At 42.8% G+C, this 12,757-nt stretch overlaps 1 protein-coding gene across 5 annotated transcripts in view; it reads left to right on the plus strand.

Moving 5' to 3' along the window:
* The window catches only part of PIGL (phosphatidylinositol glycan anchor biosynthesis class L), a gene marked incomplete at its 5' end in the record, with an annotated part of 70,398 nt that overhangs the window by 31,713 nt on the left and 25,928 nt on the right, over nt 1-12,757 (plus strand). For all 5 annotated transcript variants that reach the window (XM_082328626.1, XM_082328628.1, XM_082328629.1 and 2 more), the window contains one exon: nt 8,626-8,716. In XM_082328626.1, coding sequence (XP_082184752.1) covers nt 8,626-8,716 — 91 coding nt within the window. The remainder of the gene's footprint in view (nt 1-8,625; nt 8,717-12,757) is intronic.

Here is a 12,757-nt window from a genome sequence, read left to right on the forward strand (position 1 = left end):
GCTCTCCACCGAGCATTTCCATCAAACATCTTCTTGGCCTTGGGAAGGTGTTGAACTGAAGTGCTGCTACATATATGCTTTTGCCCAGCAGTTGTGCTCTAAGATGCCAGACAGTTGCATGTTTGAAGATGTTTCTTTTATTAGAGGTCTGCAGATGAGATTGCCAGACGTTGCTAATAGATCTGTTATTTGTCAGTCATTTGGGACAAATACCAGAAATGCACTTTGCCAACAGATACTCAGGAAAAGGTTGGTGAAATCTTGTTTTCCTGAACTAGGTAGGGACTTTAATGGTCTGTTTTCCTGCATCTCTCTCCAAGATGTGAGTGGAATTGACTTCATTTCACACTGCACTATTTTCTGCTGCCCAAACCACATTTCAGTGGGCCAGGGGAGGAACTGCTGACTCATAATTCAGCATGGCAGCCCCAAATCTCATGAGACTACTAAGTCTGGCCTCTGACTGATGTTTTCAGTGAACTCTGTTAATGGCCCCCAACAGATCACACAAAAGTCCAGCTTCTATAAAATGAAAGTGAGGCTTCTTGCCCAGTGCTTGGCAAGTCACTACTGGCAGTCTGTAGTGCTGGAAACTGCTGGTTGTGCTGGCTGAAAATGTGTCACTGATGTGGGATCTGTGGGCCCCACTCAGTGGACGGGCACATAGTATATTCTGGTCACATAATGGCTGCCAGGGACAAAGGGCTGGAACTGGCCTTGGCTTGGCGCGTAGTGTATGTGCAAAATGAATGCAACTCAAACGTGAATGAAAGTTGGAAATAAAAAGTAGCATAAAACACAGTACCCAGCTTGAGGGTGAAAGGTAAGGGGGGGGAACTGCTTTATTTTTTAAAGAATTCTCTATAGGGACTTGAACTTAATTGTTTTGTTACTACCAGTCTCACCAGGGATCCAGATACACTCCATGGCACTGCGTGGTTCTCGCAACCAACCTGTTGCAGACTTCTGCTTAAGTCGAAGCTAGGGCTTCTCAGCGTAGGTTGGAGTGAACGAACTAGAGGCACCTCCTTCCTCGAGCAGCTGAATGCAAAGCTGTGCATGACAGCAAGGTATTCGGTGCTCATTACCTTGCGTGATTGATCAATCAGTGGTGATGACTACACAGGTTCTGATGTGTTCTTCACACTAGTTCCTGAGCACGTTCCAGTAGCACAGTAATAACACGAGTGTCCCACATGGAGTGTGACACTCGCACGTGAGACTCCCAGGTCTTGCTTCTCCTCTTGCAAGTCATACGTTTGCTGCGCAGCGTTGGGGCAGTGCTGCCTACTAAGTGCATGTCAGCCACAGATGTGATTAGCTGCGTGAGACCAAGGATCAGACAAGGAGTTGTTGACATATGCCAGAAATCTTGTTCTCCACCAGTGTCACTCTCCTAGAAATCATGTTCCTTAGCTGCAGTATTGCATGGTGACACCTTGCCGCCACCTGGCCAAAGCAAGGTGCCCAGTAGGCGACACACCCAAACCCCCGTCATGTGGTTTGGCAAACGGGGTCTCCATTGTTAGGATAACATTTGGCCCAGATGTCTCAGCGTTCTTATGGGCTCTGGAGAGTCTGGGGAATTTTAAACTTTAAATATTGCTGTGTTTCTGCTAAAAAGGATATGTTCCAAGGAGTATTCCCGGTATTTGTATTGGTATTGGTATTTCCTGAAAGCAAAGCGGTGTGTGATGACACTTGATTTGGGAGTCCATTCACTGTTTGGCACCAGCCCCTAAGGAAGTCCTCACTGCTTGAGAAGGTGTTATCCTTGTTGCAGAGTTCCTCTGCACCACAGAGGCAGAGCCGTTCACTGCATCCATCGTTTTGGAGCTTCACACAGTCTTTTATGTGTTTTGGGCCAAGCTTTCAAGTCAGGACAAAGATGTTGAACTTGATTCCATACTCCGTGGGAGGACAATGCAGGGAGTAAAGGACAGGTTTGGGGGGTTCCCAGTACCCAGGATTGCCAAGACATGTGCTTTAGATTTCAATCTAGAAATCAGAGAACAGACATAACACTTTTCTTAGAAGGATCTCAGACTTCTTTACATAGGTGTGAACATGTAATTATTTCCATTTCGCAGGCCTGAAGGGCGGAAGATAGGAAAGCTGTGACTAAATCAGCCATCAGTTCAGAATTAGTTGAGCTGAATTTTACTTCCTGTCTTACACAGCAGGGCCTGATGCCCTCTCCAAACTAGTTTTTAAAAGTTACTTTTTAAAACCAGCTTTAGCCACTGTAGTTTCTATGCATTTCTGTTCTTGAAAGGCACCATCAATTGTTTTTGTTTAAAGACATTGAATATGAACTTGTTCCTACAGAGCTTTGTGCTGTAATTTATCAACAAGGCGCTGAGGCACAGACGTCAAATGAATACCAGATTTCAAATTATGATAAGCAATTGTGTCATCTCTGTGAATAGACATTAAACTCTGCTGAGAAATCATCAATAATTCATTAAAAAACCTAAATGAGTACAGGGACATTTGGATAGGTCTTTGCAAACAAGCAGTCCTGTGTTCTGTAATAATTCCTTTGAATTTGAACCCAAGGGATGCTTATTTCTGAAACAGAAACACATGATCATGCCCAAGTCAAAAAGTTTGTTCCCTAGAAATCTAATTACTATTTACCTTTGGGGAGTTAGGGAGGTACTTGGAATATTATCTGACAGAGGTGCACTGTGTTTTTGCATAGCTCAGTGGAGAAGCATGCACAGCTTGCCTGGCCTTTTGAGCAAGCTGAAAGGAGTGCTCACTCTCTTTGCGTTCTTTCCCTTTGACTTCTGCCTGGTATGGCCACACTAGTGATGTCAGCACTTACCTGGCATCTAAACTTATTTAATTTACCTTTGAAATTTGTATACAGTAGGTCCAAACTCTTACACATTACAAACATTAAGGATGGGAGAAAAGGATTCTGTCCATTTTGCTTTTTTTCTTTTGTGAAATATTTGAAGTGTATTTTATTTTTAATATTCTAGTCGCTGACATTTTCACCACTTCCTTTACCCTCTACTTACACTAAAACCTAAGATTCTTATTTCCAATCTTAAAATACAAATCTCGGAACAAGTTGGGTTTCTTTACTATGAGGAGAGAGAGGAAGCTGCTGGTATAAAAAATTCAGCTGGAGCTTCTCTGTCGTAGGTGGCTTTTCATTTGACAGTTAGCATTCCGCTTTAGTCCATTTCTCTCCTAAATTGTAGGTTGTTACATTCCAATAAGCACACAGCATCTGTTCTCTGTATAACATGATGTTGCAAGATGCTGGTCGTTTGTCTAAGTGGGCTCTTTTCATTTGAATCAGAGATGTATGTGCAGCCTAACAGCAATATTTCCCTCCTGTCTGTAATTGACCATTATAGGAGAAGAAATTTATAAATAGTTATTAATGTAAGGATTTAGAGGCTCTGCTTCAACATCTAGGGCTAGCCTGTCTTAACTTATCTTAGCATAATCTCAAAAATAAAAAATCTGTGCTCTACTTTAGAGAGCATGAAATAATTTCTGTTTACACAGTTTTTTCAATTACTTTGATGCTACGATATAAAGGTCACTGATTGCCTCTAGTCATCACATGGCTTTTTCACTAATTGTGCACTCACGTCATTTTGTTCTGTGGGATCTTTTGCTTTTTGATCCAGTTTCAATTGCCCAGATGTTCATTTCATACAGTTAACTTTATACAAAGGGCATCCTTTGTTCCAACAAACACATTGCGGCCATTGTACTCAGCTGGGAACCTAGTGCACAGCAGTTCACCTGTTTCCTATATAATCCACCATCAATCTACCGACCTTTGTGCTGATTTAATGTAAAATCATTCACTGGGGAGAGGAGGGATAAGGAGGAGAAATTATGCAAAAAATGTTTCCTGGTCCCTAGCCTTGGATTGATTAAGGTCATGCTGCAGGATAAAAAGGCAATAAGGAATGGGAAAGCTCTTTCATCTTGACCCTTTTGGTGTGTAGTGGAATGGAAAATCACGCTAGTACCTTGAAAGTTTTACTCCGGTGTCTCAGAATGTATTAATGGAGACCTAACCATCTTTGCGAAGGAACACTATTGCCACTCCACTGCCTTCCCTGTTGCCCCCTATAAAGGCTTCATGTCAAGGCAGAGAGGGAGCTTGCCAGTCTGGGTCAGGGTCACTGTCACACAGTGAGAGGCACCGCTTTGTAATGCACCCAGGGGCCTGAGGATTGCCCAATTCAACAGATTTGGGGAGGGACAGATCTTAAGGTTATTCTAACTGCCGGTGTCCCATATAAGACAGCGCATTTGCTGTTTGTTAAGCCACGTGGACATCGCGTAGACTAACTGTTGAGTTTAACTTAACCTTTAGAGCCGTCATGAGAGCTTAGTTCATGAGCAGAATAAATTCCATGGAGGGCTTTGAAAGAAGGTGGTAGGTATAAATGCACTGGCTGTTGCTAAAAGATCTGTGGAAGATGAGCAGTGGAAAATTGGACAGCGTTTGAGCAGTATATCATGTAAGAAGGGTGTAACTTGGCAATATATATCTGTGAAGGTTTTTAAATCTCAGAGACCTTCCAAATGACAGGAATCTAGCCATCTTGAGCCCAAACGTTCCTAGAAAGATGACCCTACAAAATTGTCCAGGCTACTGGCAGGGATAGCATTACTGGCAACATGCACAGTGTTTTAAGGGCCAAGGCTGAGGCATAAGAGCAGCTACGCCTCACAGCCCACAGCAGGCAAGAGGAGGAGGCCTGGAGAGGAGCTGGCATCAGGCAGTGATTTTTAACATTTCTTTCATTCAGCCAGCTGTAAGACTGCTGGGCAAGATCTGCACAAGGTTGATTTTTGGTTTAACGTGCTGATGTGATTTGCCGTGGCCCCCTTGTAGCTCTCTGGTGCCTGGGCCAGGATATCCAGGACATCCATCATGTTCTTCCTATGCAAACTTTGGGAAGGGGAACTGCAGATGCCAGCGTCTGCTCTGTCTGCTCAGCTTGGCAAGGAGGAAAGCAAGGAGGTGAGAAGGAGAAAACCAGGGGTCCTGTCTGGTTCTCACGACCAACAGTGGATGGTTAAATAGAAAGGTACAGGTTTTTGTTTTCAGAAAACAATGTTTCCCATGACTGGTCCTGCTGAAATCAGTAAGCAGAAACGGACGCTACTCCGTATTGCAGCAACTGCAGCACCGTAATTCTCCGTTTCTCTCTCTCTCCAGTCTATAGATCCCTTGGCACAGCTGTAAATTCCCTGTACAGTGCACAGCATGGATTTCACTGAAAATAGCTGGGAAAACAACATTTCTGGAGCCTTATTCCGTTAAAAATATTTTTTTTGCTGCTTCTATGCATCTCCCTATTATTCCCTGGTCAACAAGGGCTGCATCCAAGCAGCCACCTGCATTCAGTATCAGTCATGTGGAATGCCCATAAACATCACTTCCAGACCGTAATAGTTGGGTGGAAATGAGGCCAAGTGACCAAACCCCTCTACCCTTCCCACCAGCAGCCTCCAGCAGTGTGAGCTCTCCAGTGCAGGAGTTGTATCTTGATCCATCGCAGTGACTGGCAGCAGCGACAAGGAGCTCTGGGGCAGGGGACAGGGAGGGCAGCTGTGGGGAACCGTGTATCCTGGGACAGGCTCCAGTCTGCTCCAGGGAATGTGCTAATTTTCACTCCTTTCTAGTCCTTTATCTCAGCCCTTCGACCTTGAGCTCAGAGGCATTATCAGCCTTAGCCAGAAAGGCAGTGTGGAGTTAACTATTTAAATGCCGAATGTTTCTGATACTAAGTCCTGAGGGTAAAACCACAATGAATGCAACTTATTTCAATAGTTCAACAAGTCAGTGGACTTTTCAGGTTTGGTGAGGACTGATTTATGATATTAGGAAAAATATTTTGTACTGAATAGATGATGTTGTGAACTACAGCAGTTTTCAAAGTTTGTGTGCCCCTACAAAGTTCCTAGGGCATGTAGAGACCTCCTGTAAGAATGTGTCGTGTGTGCATTGCTATATGGTGTATATGAACTTGCTTTTCTTAGTCACCTTCTTTTCATCCTTACCTGGACCCAATTATTGATATCCAGAGCACAGGCAGAAAGTTATTGGTCTCGTGCTTTCAGTGGGGTCCCTGCTATCATTGTAATGCTTAAATTTTCAACTCTACAAAGTATTATACAAACTCTTCCCCCTCCCCCCCCAAAAAAAAAAAAAAAAAAGTAATTTCCTGGATCAGTCTAGATTAATGTGTTGCCAGTTCTGCTACTGACTTATCTGGGTGACTTTGGGCATGTCATTTAACCTGTGTGCTACTTTTAATGTTTGCAGAATGAGCCAAGAATACTTCAGTGGGCCATCGTGGCTATTAATGAGTTATGAATATGCTTATGTACATGCATGTCTTGTTTGTCAAGATCAGCTTCTCTGTCTTTGGTGCCTGACAAATATACAAGAAAAATAGTTCCTTTTCCTTACCATGAGTGAGTGGTCTCTTCATGAGCAGCAGTAAGTGGGTGGAAGCAGAATTTTTTGCAGAATATTCCTGCTTAATCAGTTCAGTGTTCATGGAGTTAATTTGCTCATGCCTTCAGATTGTTTTGTTTCCAGGGATTCTAAACCGTTGCCTCCAGCTGTTCATTTCCATTGAACGAGGGTGATCTTTATCTGTCTAAACTAGTTAAAACCTGCTCCACTACCCGGCAGCTTTTTTGGAGACAGCCCAATAAAGCTGAGTGCAGTGGCTATGACACCAAAGCCTCCTGGACATCATAAATTCCAAGCCCTACTTTTTTTTCTGACCTCTCAATGTTGGAGCACCCCTCCTGTTTTAACGGGACTCCTCACTTCCTCCACAGCTCCATTTAACCCTGTCCAAAAAGGGGAATGATATTTGCATTGTAAGTGGCCAGTGAAGAATCCCTTTTAGACTAATTTACTACTTTAATATTATGAGATTAAGCCTTGACATAACCTCAAAGGTACCATTTGAACAACTGCAGCAGTGTTAGACTTGCACTTGGACTCTGCTCAGCGTGCATGTTGCTTGGGATGTTTTAGTTGAAGCATATTTTAAAAATGTGCTCCATTTAAAGCTTGCTGTGACGTGGTGGGATTTGTAATACCTTCGGGGTCAACAGGGCCACTTCCTCTTCAAACATGAGATGTGAAAGTTTTTGTCTTCAGCAGATGAGATGCAGGTTTGTTAAGCTGATGAGACAACCACCAGATGTACCAAAGAATCTTTCCTATGATGAAATTCAAATGTCTTGTATACAGCAGGCAAAGATGCTGTCTATACAAGAGGGAATTGCAAACAGTAACAGAAATTTCTGTTGTTGGTAATACCACTACAGGGACCACAGCTAGACTGTGTACACTAATGTAGAAATGCCTTCCCTCGTTGCTGGGGTTTCTAACAGCACATTATTTTGGCCTGTGCTGAACGGGAGTACATAACACAGCGAGTAAAATGCTAATGGTCAGTTTGTACTTTAGGCTCTTCCTTCTACTAGTACTGCTGTTGACAGCAGTGGGAAAATTTGTGGCCACAGGACGTCTTATGAAGACCCAGGCTGAGCTTTACTTTGGAATGTGCCAAGGAGACATTTTCCTGTTGTTTTGTTGCAGATGTTACCGTCCTTGCTGTCTGGGGAGTCAGCAAGGCGCGAAGAGTGTTGGGAAGTGGTGCCCCTGCTCTCTGCAGCAAACAGCTGGATCAGTTCAGATTCAAACCCATGTGTCTGTGTGTAGTCACTTTTCTGCTAAACCACCTCACAGCAATTATCAGACTATCAGAGGACGGAAAAGGCCTGAGAAAAAGACCAGTTTAACATGTCATTATTGGTCTTTAGCAGCTGTGTGTTATCCTATTGTTACTAATAACCTTTTTAACCTTGCAAGCAATGTTTTCTTGGCATCATTCAAACATAATGGCTGGGGGGGCAAATTCAGCTCTTGGTTGTGTAAATATGGAATCATTCTGTTGGCCGCCTGGTGTTATTTTGCATTTGGCTCATGGTCCCTGCCCCTAGGAGCCTGCAATCTAAAATACCCAGGCAGAGTATTCAGTCACAGTATGACTTTGCATACCAACTGGGTATACAAAGCATAAAATAAACAGATGAAGAACTACTATCAAATCCATGCAATATAATTATGGCCCTGTTGTTCTCTGGTTGAGGTTAATGGTTTATTTGTGTATAAATGAGAGGAGGAGTTTGCTTGTTACTTTTCATATGTAATTCACCAGTAGATTATGATTGGAAAGTCTTTCAGAAGAATGTGTTTTAAAAGGGGTTTTAAATAAAGAGAGGAAGAAATTTGATTGGGATTAATAGAGAACAAGAATCATTGAACAAAATAGATGTTGCTTAAAGTAAAGCAGCCAGAAAGTCTACCTTAACGGTAAGGAGGAAGGGGAGACCTTGGTAAATCTATGAGGAGGGTGCTGGAAGTGATGTTTCCCTTTCAGCCCTCCAATATACAAGCTTGCAAGACTCTTAAGTAAGGTTCAGTGGTTTTATATGGTAAATAAATTTATCTTGATTTCATTCTCTGATAAGAGAATCTCTCTTTTCTAGCATGGTCTTTATAAAGTTCTCAACAGTGAAGTGACTAATTGCACTTCTGATTTTCAGGGATCTTCCGGATAATCCTGCTGTTGAATGGGACACACAGCTCCTCGCCGCCTTTGTGCTAAAGCATATAGAAGCCAATAACATCAACCTGGTAATGTGAAGCTTTCTACAGCATAGGCAATTTCCACATTACTTTTGAGCCAGTGTTCTAGGCTTTTTCCTTCTCTCTGAAAGCATTCTTTGAAGTCTTTAAAGTTAGGATTTTGCTTCTGGAGTCTGTGAAATAGCCCAGGAGAGGGAGAAAGTATACTTACTCATTTTGAAATACTGGCTTTATAATGTTGATCCATTTCTCTAGCTAGATCTTACAAAGCCTCTTTTGGATTGTAGTGCCACCAACCTTCACTGAAGTAAAAGCTTCAAACTGGTTAAAAACTGCAAACTCTGTTGGAACTAGTACGTTTCACTGTAGTATATCTTGGGGTTCATTAATTGTAGAAGACCCTCTGAATAAGTCCAGCTGAATTTCAGGTCCAAAATGGTACCCAAAAGCAATTTTGCATTTTGTAGTTTTTTTGTATTTTGTAGACTTTTTGTGAGTATTTGTACAGCTCCTGTGTCTTGACAAGTAAGACATAGTCATTCTGATCCTCTTTCAAACACTTTAAACAACTGCTAGAAGTTCGAAACAAATAGAATTGCTCCACTGAAAAATATGGAAAAGGATGATGGTGTAGTTTGGATGTATCTTTTCTCTCTGGAGATCTTTCTTTGCTTCCCAGTGAGAAATGAATAGTGGAGAAATTTTGCTTTACTAACTCCTCAAAGATTTTCTACATTTTAAAACAACCATTCTGCCCCTGTTACTAGGTTTCATTGATGAAGAGAGCCCATCTGGGATTTAGGCTTACATTTAGGCTTAGATTTGAAGTAAATGGGCAGGCGTGTGTTAGAGAGCTAGATTAGCAGGGTTGTAGGTTGGGATTGAAGAATATTAAACTGAGGAGATATCCTAGCACTGGTATAGTTTGGGTTTGGTTGTTTTTTTTTCCCCCCCCACAGAACAGGAATAAGGGCTTAAGCCTGGAAAAGGTTGTGGTCTGTTCTTTTCTGTTGAACCTTGCTATGATCAGGCATGTCACTGTCACACACTGATTAGCAGCAAAATCACAAAACTCTTAAAGCCTTTCAGCAATTCGCAAAACAAGAAACCACATCTCCTGTAGCATGAAAGCCCCATGAGCACAAAAAACAACATCATGCATCCAACTTTGTATTGATTCTGAGGCTAATTTTCCATGAAATTCATTGCTGTTCACAGAGACCAATGCAGTTTTCCTGGACTCCTTTTGTGCCTTTTGGCCCTATGAATAGATAGGTTTTAATCTAATCTGAAAGCTCCTAACACAAGAGGATTTGTATTGCATGTTTGTGACTCTCATGGGCACTAGGACAAGTGCACCGGAATCCCAGTAGAAACTCTGAAAACACTAGAACTTCTGCTAAATGTTTCGAAAGGGTTAGATCTTTGCCTCAGAGGAAATTAAACTCAAGCTGTTTGTGCTGGGGGAGGCAGGAGTCTGCCACTAACATAGCGTGAGCTGAAAAATCAAGTGCGGAGTTTTCAAAGCAAGAAACACGCACCATCACTAGTACCCTCCCTGCTGTGCTGCGGGCGTCGGGTGTAGCTGTAGTAACGAGGAACGCTGCGGCAGGGCCCACTGCGTTCCCCTCAGCGCTTCCCTGAGCAGCAGTGAGGACAAATTACTGCAGCAGAACATGTCAGCGGTACCAAAGGCCACTGAGGCAGCTTTCGGGGATGGTGGTAATGAACTGCTCTGTAAACTTACATTATTTTAAGTGTCCCAAGTAATCACACAGGTCTCAGATGTTTGCTATAATACTTTCATTTAGGAGCAGACCTAGTTTGCCAACAATGGCAAGGCAAGTGCCTAATTACCTTTGTCCAACATTCTGCATTTTAAAACTTCAAAGCTTGCTATCTGTTAGCCACTCTTAGAGCATCTCTGCTGTCCTGAGACAATGGCCTTGCCTTGAAAGGTAAACTGAGTCTATTTTTCAGTAATGTTGAAATTGATAGAATTGGCTTAACATGTTAAAAGAGCCTTGTCAAAACATAAGTTAACAGGGTTTCAAACACAACAAGCTAACTCAATGGAGTTAACATGATTGGAAGACATGTATTGTTTTAGCTATCCCAGTGGGAAAACTTTCCCCAGTCTCCCCACAGTCATAGCATAGACAATGGTATCTTTTATTTACAGAGCATATGTCTCATCTGGCAGTGGAGAAGCAGGCTGCAATTCCAACATGTCTGAAAAGAAAGATTGCAAGGCAAGGAGTCACACCATGTTACACGTAGTTTTGTTCCATTGCATAGTTACTCATTTCCTCAGTTGCCCTGGAAGTCCATCAGTAACTCAATCTATTTAAGAGCTACAGGGACATATTTCATCCAAGCTCTACATTAAATAGTGCAGACACAGAAATTAATGGTTGGTGTACTTGAAGCCAAAACTAATTTATAGACTTTGGAAATTATTTCCTGCCTGCTGGATTTATAAGCAAAAGCCAATGTTGCCAGGAGAGGCAGCCAAGGCTAGTCTGTCTCGATCCAGATTAGAAAGTATTTGGTGTGTAAAAAGTAAGCTACATAGTATTGTGTGAGCCCCAGGCAGGCTCTAGATTATGAAATCCTACTCTTCAGGATCTCAGGTTTGGTAATCGCAGAGCTTGGATTAGGAGGTGACATTCAGACTGTGCTTGGGGCAGATGCAGTGCCAAGACCAGAATTCAGCAATACCACATTCTTACAAGCTGCTTTCCACTATAGATTGATGGAAACATCATCTGTACAACTGCTTGTGGAAGAGTCCCGTTGTCTTGGGTCAGCTCCAAATCAGCCTAGAAAGCCAGATCCTTCTACAAATGGCATTCAAGTTGGAGCTTATATTTGAGAGGATGAGTTCAGCTCTCATGTTTTGGATCTTGGTCCCCACACTCTCCTAAAATTCAGAGCATTTGAATGTGTGATATTTGTAGAGGATTTGCAGAACACCAGATTTGCAGTGCAGCACGTGGCGTTTGCTAGAGGAGGCAACAGAGCTGGGACAGACTTTGTCATCCCTTTCCCTCCCTTCCTCACCTGTGTTGCAGTGTCCTCAGCTGTGCTTTGGGGTACGTGAGTGGCAGGCCCCCAGGACCTTTCATTTTAAGAGCTGGTGCATGACTTACACACTTGCAGCTCAAATCCAGTGGACACTGGGATGTTGATCATGATTAGATTTTTCCTTTTTCATCCAGTTGTCCATTCTTTTTGATCTTTAGCTTCTCTGATTTCATAGCAACAAGAGACATCTTCAAATACACAAGAGACTCAAAGGGAGTTTGAATGTCACTGGCCTCTGCAAGCGCAAGTTTGGCCTATGAAATGATGCTCAGAGGAAGGCCATTAGAAATGGAGCTGCTTGCTGTGACATTTCATAGGATGGCCCTTCTTAAAAAGGAAAGAGACCTTTCTATCCCCGCCGGTCTACTTGAGCAGTTGTGTGCTCTGTTTGAAGCACTGGATGATGCCAGAAAGAGTGAGGGAGACCGACAGCTTCGAGTGCTTTTTTCCTCTGATGCACATGGTGTGTAGAGGGAGCATGGACTCCAGACCTCTCAGGAGTTTTCTCTTCTGCTACTAATTCAGTAATTTCCTCTGTGCTCTCCCTGCTCCGGAAGGGATTTCTGGACCTGTTTGTCTTGGCTGTTGCTCTGGCTTCCACTAGTGAAAGCTCCATTTCCTGAATACCAAGGTCACCCAGGAGAAAACCCAGCAACACCAACAGCAGCGGCTCCCATTTCAGAACAGGTGTGGGGAGGGAACTCCCTCTTGCCCTAAAGATTTCATTGAGCAATAATTTCCACATCAAGTATATTTCCTATCCCAGCCTTTTGCTCCCCGAACTGGCTAAGCCTGTTTTTAACCCAGACAGTTTCAAGATGTTCAGGTTTTCTCATCCTGCCCTGATTGTTTGCTTGATTTCATCATCAGCCTAGTTCAGGTTATGTGCTAAAAGCAAGCACGCGGGCTAGCTGCACCATGTGGAAGAAGCAAATGCTCCCGTGTGAAAATATCTTCAGCATGTGAGAAAGAAATTCAAATCTGTTATCAATGAAATGAATC

Source organism: Platalea leucorodia (assembly GCF_965183815.1).
Source record: "Platalea leucorodia genome assembly, chromosome: 16".
Lineage (NCBI taxonomy): Eukaryota > Metazoa > Chordata > Aves > Pelecaniformes > Threskiornithidae > Platalea > Platalea leucorodia.